General features: G+C 58.5%; 1 protein-coding gene across 2 annotated transcripts; it reads left to right on the top strand.

Annotated features, from left to right (window-relative positions):
• The first annotated feature begins 47 nt into the window (after positions 1-47).
• Positions 48-14,915, top strand: PRPF31 (pre-mRNA processing factor 31). Of its 2 annotated transcripts, none has more exons than XM_008701572.2 (14): positions 48-123; positions 2,439-2,623; positions 2,722-2,782; positions 4,794-4,877; positions 5,448-5,545; positions 6,454-6,560; positions 7,895-8,064; positions 9,928-10,085; positions 11,214-11,303; positions 12,249-12,376; positions 12,463-12,535; positions 13,001-13,129; positions 13,225-13,323; positions 14,521-14,915. In XM_008701572.2, the coding sequence occupies exons 2-14, from the start codon at positions 2,447-2,449 to the stop codon at positions 14,644-14,646; spliced, it is 1,500 nt and encodes a 499-aa protein (XP_008699794.1). In that variant the 5' UTR covers positions 48-123; positions 2,439-2,446; the 3' UTR covers positions 14,647-14,915. The 2 variants fall into 2 exon arrangements, with proteins under 2 accessions (XP_008699794.1, XP_008699795.1); XM_008701573.2 differs by lacking the exon at positions 48-123 and adding an exon at positions 202-336.
• The last annotated feature ends 77 nt before the right edge of the window (positions 14,916-14,992 follow it).

Raw genomic sequence — 14,992 nt, 5'->3', positions numbered from 1 at the left:
GCGGGAGCCAATCAGAGCGCGGCTTTGCAGCAACGCCGGCGCGAGCCGCAGACGTCATCAGTGAGCGTCGACCGCTGTTTGGAAGCGACTTTTCCTAGAAAGCGTCGTGCGAGGCGGGGAGAGGTGCGTGTGAGGGAGACGAGGGGAGGGCGGGAGGCTAGGTTCCTGGGTCCGGGGGCGGGCGTGTGCAGGGAGAGAGGCAGGCCTTAGTAGATTGGTTACGCAGAGGTCCTGTGCGCTCCTACAGCGTCAGGGCTCTGGCGGTGTGGCGGGAGCCTACACTGTCCCTGTCCGCTCAGCGCTGTGCCGGGTCCCTGGGGAGACCGGCTTAGTCAGGTAATGATTATGTAATTACGTAATTACGGACGCGCGGAGCGCCGCGGGGCGCGCCCGGGGTGGCGGGAACACGGGAGGAGAACTAAGGGCTGAGGAGGGCTCGAGGCAGGAGGAAGGAGTGCGAGGACTCGAGGGCGAGGGGCGTCCCGGCGGCGGTGCAGCCGGAGACGTGGGCTGGCATGGAGCGAGCTCATCGCGGGCATAGTGAGCCGTGAACCAAGAGGGCACGGCCCCTGTTCCTGCAGAAATGTCAGCGTAACGGGGAAGATGGGCATTTGAAAATGTTAGAAATCCGAACAGTTTTAAGTGTTGGGGTGAACGAAAGGGCTCGTAAGATGTATTAACAGCGGGATAGGTTCTAGTCCGGGGCTCGGGGATGCACGCTGCAGGAAACAATGTTTGTGCCCCTGCCTGAGGGACTAAAAAATAAAACAGAGACCTGGAGAAAGAGCGTGATGTGGCCGACGTAAGGATTAGATAAAGTCGTTCCTTCGTTTAGCGGATAGTACCAACTACGCGCTAGACCTTCGGCTAGATAGTGAGGATGTAGCTGCGAACAGATACATCTCTTGCCCGGATCTGCAGACAGTTGAGTGGGGAAACAGAGAGGACCTGCAGAGATACCCGTCTTATATGTATGGGGAATATTCTATAAGAAAATATTCTATAAGAATAGAGGGGCGCCTGGGTGGTTTAGTCGGTTAAGCGGCTGCGTTCAGCTCAGGTCGTGATCCCAGGGTCCTGGGATCTAGCCCAGCCTCGGGCTCCCTGCTCAACAGGGAGTCTGCTCCCTCTCTGTCTGCCCCTCCCCCTTTGTGCTCGCTTGCTCTCTCTCACTCTCAAATAAATAAGTAAAGGAAAGAGAGCTTCCCTTGTTCAGAGAAGGTGAGGAGGGGAGTTTCAGAGGAAGGCACATGTGAGACCACGCAGATACGTTAAAGAGAAGTGGGAATAAAGGGGATAGCGCATCCAAAGGAGAGAGGAGGGAGGGAGGGGAAACTGATCTCATATGGACAACTGGACACCCAGGGGTCCCAAACTGCCACCTCAAGGGCCAAATCTGTCCTGCAACTTGTCGGGTTCGGCCTGTGCTGTGTGTGGTGGTATGGGGGGGGTGGTTAGTTTAATTATCCATTTGAATAATTATAAGGAAACATGGAAAGTGAGAGATTCTGTGTGAAAATATTGAATCTCTTGAAAAAAGAAAAACCTGGCACCATGCAACTGACAATCCCACTTGCAAAGCGTGTCTGTAGCTGTGCATCGGCTGTGCGTTTACATTGGCCAGGAGTTCTCTGCTCTCCCTGTTGCCCAACCCCCAGCATGCTTGAATCACCCGGCAGATCACCTGGGAAGCTTCTGATTTTACACTTCCAGGGAGGGTGGCCTGGAAGGGAAGGAAATGAGGGAGGGGATTTGTTTTATGGAAAGTGGGAAGGAACAGGAAGGACAGGTTTCTCATTTAAAAAAAAAAAAAAAAGTAAGAGCAGTGGGGAGGATGGTGGGATTGTACCTTGTTGAGTAGTCCTTCCCATTCTTTTCCATTTCATGGGACTCAAAGAAACTCATTTTGTCCAGCACCTGGAGTAGATGAGGAGGCTGCTCATGGCCAGAGGGGATCAGCCCGGGGACTCTAGATTATGTCCCACCTGGTTGCCCTGATGGCTGGGGAGATCAGTATTTTAGGCTATCTGACACTCATTTGGGAGCCAACAATTTTGGGGAGGAGTCTCTGTTATAGGACAAAAAAGGGTCTGAGGAGAGGTCCCATCTCATCAAGGGGAGGATGTCCATTTTTTAAGTCTTAGTGAGGCGGTGGCGTGAGGGCGTGCTGTGTGTTTTCCAGTGAAGTGAGCGTGAGAAGGGCGAGTGGTGTGAGCTATGACCGGAGACCACCTGCTTCCGGGAGGGTTGTTTGCAGAGCGATTCGCTGGTCATTGAGCACCTGTTAGGTGCCAGGCACAGTGAGGCTCTGAAGAACAAAGCACGTGAAAATATTTGTCTTTATGGAGCCTGCATGCTTGATCCAAGAAGCACCAGGCCCTTCTGGGGGGAGAGGCCCCTCTCGTTAATGAGGGGGACCCTGCTTTCCCCCCCCACAGGCCTCAGCATGTCTCTGGCGGATGAGCTCCTGGCTGACCTTGAGGAGGCGGCCGAGGAGGAGGAGGGAGGAAGCTATGGGGAGGAAGAAGAGGAGCCAGCAATCGAGGATGTGCAGGAGGAGACACAGCTGGATCTTTCCGGGGATTCAGTCAAGAGCATCGCCAAGCTGTGGGACAGCAAGATGGTGAGCGGCCTGCAGAGAGAAGCTGCCGGGAGGGGTGATGTGTGCGGTGGCTCTTTCCTCAGAGTCCTGAGTCCCGACTGTCTGTCTTCCCCGAACAGTTCGCTGAGATCATGATGAAGATTGAGGAGTATATCAGCAAGCAGGCCAAGGCTTCGGAAGGTACCTCTCCCCTCCCACTCCCCCTCGCCCACCCAGCCCCTGGGCTCTTTCGCTGCTTGCAGCTTTGAAAGTTCGGTCTGTCGCCCTCTCGGTCTTTTGGAGAGCCCTCTTTTTCTTTTCCATCCCACCCCAGTCTTCTCCCCCGAGAATACGTCAGGTTGTAAAGCTGACACTCCTTACGTCCGTGCTAAGCACTTACTAGCTGCAGTAGGACTCACCTCAAGTCTGCTCAGGCTCCAGGGTCTTGCCACATCCCTAAACCACTTGTTTTATTATTTACTTCACGTTTTCCTTAAATCAGCATACTCCTTTCCTTCAGTTTACCTAGGAAGGGAAATGATTGCTACTGTGAGTGGGTAACTGGTGTCATTTGGTAAATAGAGAGTAATCCTAAGATGTACAGTTATCGCATCATCAGCTTTGGGGAACGCTAGGTTGTCTCTTGAATACAGAGCCCACCTCTGGGATCCTGCTCCTGTTGCCACCCATTCTTCTTGACAAGGTGGAGCTCTGGGCTGGAATTCGTTGGCAGAGGTTGTGAGCACAGCAGCAGCATGGTCAGAGCAGAGGCGCCCCACGGCAGGCCTGTGTGGGCCCTCGGTGCCCTGGGGTATCTGCCCAGCTCTCTGCTCTCAGAAGGCTCGGGGTCTGGCAAGGCAGACAGGCCGAGTCTGGACAGTTGTGGGCGGTGCCTGCTGGGTTCAGGGGGGAGCATGGGACACTGGCGCTGCTAGGTAGGGGCTGATCCTGCCTCAGAGGCTGGGAAGAGCTGACTGCTGAAATGGGCTTTGAAGCATGAGTATACACACCAGGTGAAGAACAGCAGCCGTATGTCCTGGGAAAGGGAGCTGTGTGTGCAAAGCCTCGCACATCTGGAGTGGCAGAGGTGGTACAGGGAAGTGTCAGATCCTGCAGCGTTTTAAGCGCCAGGCCAGGGAGCTTCTCCATCTGGAGTGCTGTGGGGAGCGGAGGGAGGGACACTCCCCGATGTCGGGTCAGGCTCCAGGTTAAGGCAGACCTGATCTCACCTGGTGCGTGGTCAGGGAGGTGGACACGGAACAGCTACAGTCTGGGTGGCGGCTGTGTCTACTGGATGTGGTCGGAGTGTGGCGGGAGCACAGAGGAGACCTCTAAGCCTCCTGAAAGGAGGGGAGGACCCTGAGGTGCCGCTGAGTCATCAGGACGAAGAGACATTTGAGCCATGGGGACTAGAACGCGGACGCTGGGGCCAGATCTCAGCTCTGCCATCTGCTGGCTCTGCAGCTTGAGGCTGCGTCCATCCATTTCTCTCTCCGTGTCACTGGTCTCATGTAACCCAGCCTCCCTGGGTGGTTGTGGGAAAACAGAGCAATACCTGTGAGGCTCCTGGAGCAGCGGCACACACGTAAGTCCTGTGTGTCAGCCACTGCGCCTACGGCTTGTGATAACGCCCTCAGTGTGTCATCCTTGTTACGATCACTGTTAAAACCTGGTGGGGAGCCTTTCAGAAACAGATGTGAGGAAGGGACGTGCCAGGGAGGGGAACAGCATATGCAGAGGCCCAGAGGAGACTGAAGGAGCCCTGAGTGCTCGGGCACTGCAGCGAGTCCTTCCTGGCTGGTGTGATAAGACGGGGGCGTCTCAAGGTGGGGGGTGCCTGGGGCAGGGCAGAGGCCAGACCACGGAGCCAGACAGTCAGCATATACCCAACCAGGCACTGTTCTGGGCACTGGGGGCATAGCTGTGGGAGACAGACGAAGTATTTGTCCTCATGGGGCTTCCTGTCTGGGGAGCTTGACCCTCAGCCACAAGTGGGGAGCCGCTGGAGGGGTTCCTCCCGGAGCGAGATGGGGTCATGTCTAGACTGGCCTGGAGGGAGAGTTGGGAGGTGGGCCAACATGTAAACCTACCTCCAGGTTTTCTCCTCGGCCCCCCAGCAACCCTCCAGCCACACCCCACTGCCCCCTGACTCCCCCAGCTGTGGGGGCCTAGACGCACAGCCGCCCACCCAGGCTGTTTGTCATCCTCACAGTGATGGGACCAGTCGAGGCAGCCCCCGAATACCGGGTCATCGTGGATGCAAACAACCTGACCGTGGAGATCGAGAACGAACTGAGTGAGTGCCGGGAAGGCGAGCAGAGACGGCCCTGCCTGCTGGCCCTCACACCCTCCTCCCGTCCCCAAAGAGGGGGCGGGCAGGATCCCACTGGCCTTCCCCGGGGTCCTGCCCCCAAACTCCTCACGCTAGTTCAAGTCCAGGGTTAGCTGCTGGAACAGAGGCTTAAAGGAGAAGGAAGCGTGCTCTCCTCTGATGTGAGAGTCTGGGTCAGGCTCTTGTTGACCTGCCAGCTGCGTCAGGGTACAAGGTGACTGCCCACCTCCAGCCATCAGCTCCGCATCCCCAGCAGCAAAACAGGAAAGAAGAGGAGGGCATGGTTCTTTAAGGGGGTGACCTGGAAATGGCATGTGTCACTTGAGATCACATGTCGTAGACCAGAACGAGCTCACATGGCCACATCCAGCAGAACGGGCAGCAGGGAAGCACAGCTCTTTTGCTGGGTGTCCATAAGCCCAGCTGAATTCAGGGGTTCAGTTACTAAAGGAAGAAGGGGAGATGGGTGCTGGGGACAGCCAGCAGAGTCTGCTGGCCCGCTCATCAGATATCTGCCCTCCCCGTGTGCCTTAGACATCATCCATAAGTTCATCCGGGATAAGTACTCAAAGCGCTTCCCTGAACTGGAGTCGCTGGTCCCCAACGCACTGGATTACATCCGCACGGTCAAGGTGAGTGGAGAGAGGTCAGGACTCAGGAGGAGCTGATCGCCCCTCGTGTGAAGGTGGGGGGCGGCGGCGCAAGGAGCAGGTGAATGACCCGGAGTGAGGATGTCCGAGCCTCAGCTGCCTTCCTCGTTCTCCTGAGGCCTGGAGATACTGGAGGGGATGAGCAGTGGTTCAGCTGCTCCAGGCTTCCCAGCAAGAAAGAGACGAAGCCTGGAAAGGATGTTCTCGGGACTCCTCTGCCCCATCTCCAATCCCGCCACTTCCCTGGATGGGTCTCCCAGGAACGGCTGGGAGCTGCTTAAGGCTAAGGAAGCAGGGAGGGAGATGAGGGGTCTCTCATTCCACCAATAGTGGTTGGAGCAGGTGGCATTTGAGTCAAGATCTGAAGGTTGATGCAGGGGCAGCCGTGCAGAGATTTGGGGGAAGAAGTCACGAGTACCAAGACCCTGAGGTTGTCACCAGCCCTGGTGTGTACAGAAATGAGGAAGTGAGGGGCACGGTTGATGAGGTCGGGTCCCATGTGACCTCCAAGGCTTTGGCCTTCTGGGAAAGCTACGAGAGGGTCAGATGCTAGTGAGGGCAGGGACAGCAGTGAGGAGTCTCCTGTGTGAGGCCAGGAGAAGGTGAGGATGGTGGCAGAGGGCGTACGTGCAGGGAAGTGGCGCGGTCAGGTTTGCACCCTGAGTTGATGGGGGCAGTGGCTCTGCCCGGGTCCAGTTTGGACCAGCTGCGCAGGACAGATGCTGCTCGTTCTCTGAGCGGTGAAGTCCCCGGAACTGGCAGGCACCCTATGTACAGACACCAGCTGTCCCTGTGTCCCCAGAAGAGACCCAGGTAAGTGCAGGAGCAAGAGAGGGTCTAGGGCCTTCCTGAGTCTCTGCACCTCCCCTCTCTTGTCTTCTAACCCCCAGGAGCTGGGCAACAGCCTGGACAAGTGCAAGAACAACGAGAACCTACAGCAGATCCTGACCAACGCCACCATCATGGTCGTCAGTGTGACAGCCTCTACCACCCAGGGGTGCGTTCATGGAGGGGGGAAGTCACCGGGGCCCCCCAGGCCCATTTGATGGCAGATGAGGACCTTGGGGTCCCGGTGGCACAGGTGTCCGTCTCAGGAGGACAGTTCATTTCTGTCCATGTGTGTTTGACGAGTGCCTGCCGTGACCCAGGCGCTGTGCTGGGCCCGGGGATGCTCGGTCAGCGAGGAGCCTGTAGTTGGGAGCGGCGAGGCGGAGGGCAAACCCGGAGTAGAAGCGTTTGTCTCGGGCGTGTCGTCCTTCACTGCAGTGCGAGTGTCTGTGAAGGCAGGGACTTTGTGTTGGCCCCTTGGTCTCCAGCTTCCCCTCTGGCATCTGTGACCCCAGAGCAGAGTCCTGTGGAGTGGAGACCTCCCTTGGGCTGCCATTCTGTTCACTGAATAAATGCTGGCCAAGCACCGAGCACTGTTCTGAGGGCAGAGGTTAGAGAACCCGGCAAAGCAGAGGCTGCCCTGCCCTGCCCAAGCTCCCGTCCGGGGGACGCAGGTACATACACAGGTCGAAGGCTGGAGGGCGAGTGTCGGAGTGCACACGGGGTGCCGAGGGGCGTGCAGCACAAGAAGAAGGGCACCTATCCTGCTGGGCCGGATGGCTTCCTGGAGGAGGTGACGACTCAGCCTCAGGCAGAGACCAAGCTCTAGTGGGAGAGCAAGGGGGCTCTTAGCTTGCCACTGCTGGGGGCAGCCTTGAGCATCAGCCCACCGGGCTTCGGTTGCAGGGGCCTACAGCCGGCTCCGTGATCGCTCCTCTGTGCACCGTACAGCACGGATGGGGGGAGGGAGGGAGGGGTATGGCTGGGTTTGGTTACCGGTTCTTCAGGCCAGTCCCCTTCACCGTCTGGCCCTCAGGTCCCCCCTCTGTAAAATGGCAGTGATAACAGCCCCCCTTTGTGGTTTCCTGCCACAAGTCCTTACCCACCATCTTCCATGTGGTGGGGACGCATTCTGCTGAGAGTCAGACAGCGTGGGGTCCCTCTCCTGGGGCCAGCCAGTCTGGTCACAGGTGGTGACAGTGGGCTTCCATGGCCGGCAAGGCTGAGACCTGAAGGATGAGGAAGGAGCTGGTGGGGGCACATGAGCAAAGGCTCCGACGCCAGCTCGCACCTGGCAGAGACCAGCATGGGCACCGAAAACTAGGATTCCCAGCAGCCCTTGCTTCCAGGCCTCAGGGCCGACGGGACTTGGAATTGCCCAGACGTGCACACGTGTGTACGGACGTGCACACACACAGCTGGGAGGACACGGGCTCCTATGCCAGTCAGATAGGGTACCCTGGAGGGCCGGTTCTGACTCAGCCACGTGCCTCACCACTGCAGGCAGCAGCTGTCCGAGGAGGAGCTGGAGCGGCTGGAGGAGGCCTGTGACATGGCGCTAGAGCTGAATGCCTCCAAGCACCGCATCTATGAATATGTGGAGTCTCGGATGTCCTTCATCGCGCCCAACCTCTCCATCATCATCGGGGCGTCCACGGCCGCTAAGATCATGGGTGAGACCCTGGGGCAGAGTGGGGTCAGAGGGCTGTCCTTGGACAGTGCGACCTCGGGGACGCTTCGTCCCTCTGTAAGATGGGACACTGGGCCCAGGGCCCCAGCACCACGTCCCCCTTGCCCTCGCCGTGTCAGCCCTGCTAGAGATCACAGAGGTCAGCCACCCTGCTTCTCCTGCAGACATGGAGAAAGGATGGCAACGCTGAGCTGGGCCGGACGAGACAGGCCAGAGCAGAAGGTAGTGTGGCCTCTGGAGAGGCTGGCCCTCCTCAGCCAGCACGTCCCAGCAGCTCCTGGCTCTGTGCGGACACCTGGGCTGCCCGGCTCTAGCAGCGTCAGCCCCCGGGACCTCAGGCTCACCCACGAGATGGGGGCTGCAGTCCTGACGATGTGTTAGGACTGAGGGTGGGCCCTCATGCCCGACCCCCTGCAGTCTCAGAGCGCCCTCTTGGGCTCTTCGCCCCTTCAACCGAGAGACTCTGCCGGGTGGTTGGGTGAAGCAGCGGTGCCCGGCTGCTCGGGCTGCCGTAACCAGGTTCCACAGATGGGGGCAGTGGGGACTTAAATACCGAGGCTCACTGTCACACAGGCCTGGACGCTGGGAGGCCGGGAGCAGCATGTCAGCAGGCTGGGCCCTGCGGGGGCCTCTCTCCTCGGCTTGTAGGTGGCCGTCTGCTCACGTGGCCTCCCCTCTGCGCATCTGTGTCCTCATCTCTTCTTACGAGGACACTGGTTGTCCTGGATCAGGGCCCATGCGATGATGTCCTTCCACTTTAATCACCTCTTCCAAGGCCCATTTCCAAACACAGTCCCATTCTGCGGTACTGGGGGGTAGAGCTTCGACATAGGAATTTGGGGGAGACAGTTCAGGTTGTAGCACAGTGTTGGGTGGCAGGTGTTTGCAGAGTTGCAGTGTAGAAAAAAGAAGTGGTTTCAGGGCAAGATAAACTCAGGTGTGGATCCTCCTTCTCCCCTCACTGACCTCACAACTTTGGGCAGGTGACGTCATGTGCCTCGGTTTCCTCAGTGGTGATAGGGCTTTGCTGCTGTCCTATGACTGCTGGGCTGAAGTCAGGGTGTCGGCCAGTTCCTGCGTTCCTTTATATTTATGGAGCTTCTAGGAAGGAATCCGCTTCTGGCCTTCTCCAGCTTCTAGAGACTGCCTGCATCCCCCCACCTTAAAGTCTCCTGTCTCACCTCCCTGTGACTTTCCGCCTTTCTCTTCCGCTTACCCCGTCTCAAGTCCTTCACGTAATCGTGTCTGCGAGGGGTCGCAGGTTGCGGGGACTGTGATGTCAGTGTGTGGGGTTGCCATGCTTGTACAGGCGTGTGATGAAACAGTTGACCACCCAGCATGGGGCCTGGCGCCCAGCAGACCCCCGTCAGAAGAGGCATTTTTACCTGCAGCTCCCCTTCCCTTCCCCAGGCCTGCAGACATGCTCACGGGATCGCAGCGGGGATCAACCTGCAGCTCCCCTTCCTCTTCCCCGGGCCTGCAGACGTGCTCACGGGATCACAGCGGGGATTGACACAGAGCCCGTCCTCAGTGGGTCCCCAGTGTGGTGGCAGCTGTTGTGAGACGCACACAGCAGGGGCCGTGCGGCTCTGCAGACTCTGGGGGCACGTTCCTGTTGGGCTGTCTTCTCACTGTGTGTCCTCAGGCAGGTGCTTTCACCTCTCTGAGCCCCCTCTGAATCCTCCCTCTGAAACGGGACTTGTCAGCCCTCCCTGGCAGGGTCAACTCAGGAATCCAGCCAGAAACTCACATAAAGGCACAGAGCACGCAGTGAGCCCCCAGACAAACGCCCTGGGCTGCTTTTGACCTCCCTTCATCTCTCCTTCCTTCCTCCCCACTGTTGCAGGGGTGGCTGGGGGCCTGACCAACCTCTCCAAGATGCCTGCCTGCAACATCATGCTGCTGGGCGCCCAGCGGAAGACGCTGTCTGGCTTCTCGTCCACGTCCGTGCTGCCCCACACCGGTTACATCTACCACAGCGACATCGTGCAGTCTCTGCCCCCGGTGAGTTGCTGTCGCCCCCTGCATGTGGCTCCCTGTGGAGGTTTCTGCCGTGCCGGAAGCAGCCTCGTGCAAAGAGCAAGTGCCCCCTCTGCTCCTCAGTTCCCATTGGTCAGAACTGATGAGCACGGTCAGGAGCTCAGAGGACAGGGTCACATGGGGCACTGGAACAAGGACCCCGGAGCTGATGTGCTGGAGTTGGGATTCTAGAGCTCCTCTTGACCGCTGGGCAAGGGGCGTGAGCTCTGTGCCTCAGTGTCCCTCTCTGTAAACTGGGGGGAATGGAACCTGCTTCATGGGGTCATGATCACAACTCCTACATATGAAACTCCTTCAGGTCTCACTTGTATGTAACAAGCGATGTCAGCATTAGCTTGCAAGTGGCAGGGGTCCCCAGACCATCCCCAGGTTCAGTAACCCACTAGAGGGATGTACAGACTCCAGGCTGATCCACTTGGGTGATGAGCTTCCAGTCCTCCTCTTCTTGTCAGGACACGTCACTCCTGGCCTCCACATGTGATATGGTGCACAGAGACCCGCCTCCAGGGAAGCCCAACTAAGCCTCCAAGTTCAGAGTCTTCATGGGGCTCAGTTGTGCAGACGTGACCGCGTAGCCCAGGTGGCTGGTCTGGGCTCCAGGCTGAGACCCCGTAACCCAAAGACCCCACCCTCAATCCCGTGGTTGGTCTCTGCCTTGTCCAAGGCCCCCAGGCCAGCAGAGATCACCACCCAGGAGCTGAGGGCCGAGGGGGGCCCTTTTAGGGCAGGGTTTCACACAGTCGCTGCTGACTTCGTTATCGTTACCGGTTAGACTTGTGGCTGGGGGATTACACGTACCGTCTTGGCATATCTCAGAATGTGGGTCACCGCCCTTTGTTTCGAGCATGTGACAGTCTTCTCCTGCAGTAATGCAGCTGTTGATGCAAACGGTTCAAGTTGTTAGAAAGCCAGTGGAAAGAAAACCGTGACAGTGGTGCTTTGTTGCCATAACACGTTATTACGGTAACGCGCAGTAGGAATGGGGAACTTCTGACCTGCGGAAAGTGAGCTGGTGGCGGTTGGGGTTTGGGAAATGCTCTGTGCTGGCGAAGGAAGCCTCCCATCAACTCTGCCCCCTCTCCGCTGCTTCAGGATCTCCGGCGGAAAGCGGCCCGCCTGGTGGCCGCCAAGTGCACTCTGGCAGCCCGCGTGGACAGTTTCCATGAGAGCACGGAAGGGAAGGTGAGGCACGGGCAGGTGTCCGTCTGTGTGGGTCTCTCTCCTCTACCAGACTTGTCAGCGTTCAGTTCATCTCTCCTGCCTTGGCAGACTTGCTCCATGAAAGTGGGTATGTTTTCTGTCTTGGGCATTGGCGTCCAAACACCCAGCCTGGCACAACGTTCGGGGCTTCGTGTCTCTCTCTCTCTCTCCATTCCTCTTTTCCTGTCTCTTGACCACTAGTCGAGGTGCTGGGGGGACAGCAGTGAGCTACTCAGACCAAAGCCCTGCCTCCGTGGCATTCATGTTCTGGCTGGGGGCGGTGTGAGGAGATGGGGGACATCCATGGTGTGTCCAGGGGGGCTGCGTAAATGCTGAGATGAGATCAGAGGGTGCTGGGCTGGTGAGGGAGGGTGGGTGCTGGTTTAATCAGGACTTTGGGGAGGGCTTCTCTGAAGAGGTGAAGGTCTAACATGCACCCAAGTGAGTGCTTGGGGGAAGAGTCCCAGAAAGAGGAAATGGTTGGTGCAAAGGCCCTGAGCCTGGCACGCAGCAAGCTAGGGAGAGGAGGCTGTGGGATGGGCCAGGTCATGCAGAGCCTGTGTTCCCCGGAGAGACCTTGGTTGTAGTAGAGGTGCCGATGGGGGGCTGATTTGGGGTCTTCCCTAAAGGAAGAGCCCGGTGGGACAAAAACCACAGAGGTGAGGTTCCCAGGTGACCCCCTTTCCTCACCTGTGCAGGCCAGGCCCGAAGGTTAGGAAGGAGGCACAGGTGTTGGGTTGCATTTGGGGGGCTGCTCACATCCCCCATCAAGGAGACAGTTATGTGAGGGGTGCAGGGAGAGGTCTGAGCGCAAGACATGAGTCTGAGGTGGGACTAAACCCCGAGAGAGGATAGGCCTGGGGACAGGTGCCACACTCAGGCCAGTGGCCGGGCAAGGCCCTGATGGGACCCTCCTGCCCTCCCCAGGTGGGCTACGAGCTAAAGGATGAGATCGAGCGGAAGTTCGACAAGTGGCAGGAGCCACCACCCGTGAAGCAGGTGAAGCCACTGCCTGCGCCCCTCGACGGGCAGCGCAAGAAGCGAGGTGGCCGCAGGTGGGCCCTGAGGGCCGGCCAGGGAGGAGGGGAAGGGAAGGGAGGGGGCTCATGAGCCCCAGCTGACCCCTGGCGCCCATCCCCAGGTACCGCAAGATGAAGGAGCGGCTAGGACTGACCGAGATCCGGAAGCAGGCCAACCGCATGAGCTTCGGGGAGGTCAGGCCTTTAACTCTGATGTGCCTTTCACATTTCTTCTTCTCCGTGCTGGGGCAGCACCCCACCTCCAGTCTCTCCCCCACATCCATGCACCCCAAAGGGACCGGCGTAGCACTCAGTGCTGGCTCTGTCCCCCCTCCCCCTGCCTTGCCCTTCTGTACGAGCCCTTCCCCAGGCTTCACCTCTGCTAGTCGACTTCTCGTTATCTGAGCGTCATCCTGCTGGTCCTGCAAGAACTAGCTCACATGCCCTTTCGTCAGCAAGCCCGGTTTCGGTTGTTGACTCCCCCCCCCCCCCAACACACACACACAGACCCACACACAGCCCCTCTCAGCTGTCAGCTCAGGGGCCAGTAACAGGACTGCACGCCTCACTGGGTCCCAGCAGGCACCTGAATCGGGTGAACGCCTGGGCATCTGGCTGATGGAGGGTGGCTAACTCTGGGAACCCTTCCCCTCCCACCAGATCGAGGAGGACGCCTACCAAGAGGACCTGGGCTTCAGCCTGGGCCATCTGGGCAAATCGGGCAGCGGGCGTGTACGGCAGACACAGGTGAACGAGGCCACCAAAGCCAGGATCTCCAAGACACTGCAGGTATGGGCCTGGCCTGGGTGGGACCAGGGGTGAGGGAGCTCTGATGGGAGAGCCCAGGCCCAGCCCAGACATCCTGTCCCCTCCCCTCAACACAGCGGACCCTGCAGAAGCAGAGTGTGGTATACGGCGGGAAGTCCACCATCCGAGACCGCTCCTCGGGGACCGCCTCCAGTGTGGCCTTCACCCCACTCCAGGTACTGTGTGCTGAAGTCAGGAGGCCCACTCTGGGGCGTCTCCACTCCCAGCTTTCTGAGTGGCCCTGGGCAAGCCCCTTTCTCTCCCTGGGTTCCAGCTTCTTTGCCTGTGAAGCAGGCACATGACAGAGTTCCTTGCAGGGCTGTTGTGGACTGTGTATCAGGGAAGCCCCTGGAAGGCATGGCCCAGTTCCTGGTGCTCAGGCTCGTGGGGCAAAAGGGAAACTGTCGTGCCTGCAAGCACAGGCTGGCTTTAGGATCCGGCTGGGACTGCAGGTGACCAGTTATTCCCTGTGAGCTCGAGGGGACTCAGCCCCTCCCTGAGGCGCTGGGTGGTCGGCACAGTGTCAGAGCTCCACGTAAGAAAGTTCATAGCTAGCAGGCTGGGAAGTGGAGGTCCCAGCCCAGCCACTGATGCATGGGATGGAGCCATTGCCTCTGTCCATTTCTCGGCTTACCCGCAGAAGAGGGCCAGCGTGTCCTATGGCACCGTGCTGAATAACTGAGCTCATTCGCTGTGCCAGCAAGGGTGTACTGAGCACCCGAGTTCCAAGCGCTGTTGCAGGAGCTGGGGATAGAGCCACAAGCACGAGACAGGAAGCCTTGCCCTCATGGAGCTTATGGGGTGGCAGGGGTCAGATAAGTAAGATACAGAGCCTGTTGGAAAGTGGACAGTGCAGGGAGGAAGAGGGGAGAGGGAGCAAGGCGTCAGGTTGGAGCCGCTCAGGGAGGCCTCAGCGAGAAGGTGAGAACTAGCTATGGAAGATACTAGGCATGGTGCCAGCCAGTGTGGGGCCCCCAGAGCTGGTCCCTGTGTCACCAGTGGGGTTGGTATGGTTTGCACTAGGGCCGCAGGCGAGCCACTTAGCTCTGTGACTCAGTTTCCTTATTCAGGAACCAAACCTGGTCGGCTGTTCTAAAACATTGGTGTTTTTAAAATCACGTGGAGGACCTGTCAGAATTTCAGATGCCCAGGTCCTCCCCACTCTCCCCCCATCCCAGACCCACGGAGTCAGAATCTCCCCAGGTTTGGGGTGGGGGCAGTTTGGTGACTGGTAAACTGTTCTCATATCTACCTGGAGCCCGAGGACCATTGAGAAGGGCCTCCTGGACATTTCATAGTTCTCTTATTGGGGGAGGGACCTTGTCAGGCCAGCCCATGTCCCCACCCCATCATCACCTCCCTCACCTGCCCAGGGCCTGGAGATTGTGAACCCGCAAGCCGCCGAGAAGAAGGTGGCTGAGGCCAACCAGAAGTATTTCTCCAGCATGGCCGAGTTCCTCAAGGTCAAGGGCGAGAAGAGCGGCATCATGTCCACCTGAGGGGCTGTGCCCTTGGGGGCTGCCCCTGAAGCTACGCGGCCCCTGCCCTTGTGAAGGGATCGGGGTCAGGATGGGGCTGGGAGGTTCCATCCTCAGCCCGGTGCCAGGACTGTCTGGGAAGGCTCGGGAGGAGGCCCGGTCCCCCAAGCACCAAGATCGCTCCCCATTGCAGGGGAGCAGAGCCAGTCTTCACCACGCTTCATCTTTTGTATTTTAACTAGGAAGGGAGATACTTTTGGAAAAAGTGCAATTAAAAGCACATTATCAGGTTCTGTTCCTGGGGAGTGATAATTTGTCAAAGACATGTGACGAGGAGTCAGAGCTGTGGGGTTTGGGGGCGCAGAGC

The sequence above is a fragment of the Ursus maritimus genome, unplaced genomic scaffold, assembly GCF_017311325.1.
Source record: "Ursus maritimus isolate PB19 unplaced genomic scaffold, ASM1731132v1 scaffold_19, whole genome shotgun sequence".
Taxonomy (NCBI): Eukaryota; Metazoa; Chordata; class Mammalia; order Carnivora; family Ursidae; genus Ursus; species Ursus maritimus.
Note: the sequence above shows the minus strand (reverse complement) of the source record. Positions and strands in the feature narration are given on the sequence as shown.

Coding starts and splice junctions, on each gene's coding strand:
- PRPF31 (XM_008701572.2), top strand. CDS start 2,447: ATGTCTCTGGCGGATGAGCTCCTGGCTGACCTTGAGGAGGCGGCCGAG. Junction 2,783..4,793: donor GCAGGCCAAGGCTTCGGAAG/GTACCTCTCCCC, acceptor TCATCCTCACAG/TGATGGGACCAGTCGAGGCA. Junction 12,536..13,000: donor ACCGCATGAGCTTCGGGGAG/GTCAGGCCTTTA, acceptor CCCTCCCACCAG/ATCGAGGAGGACGCCTACCA.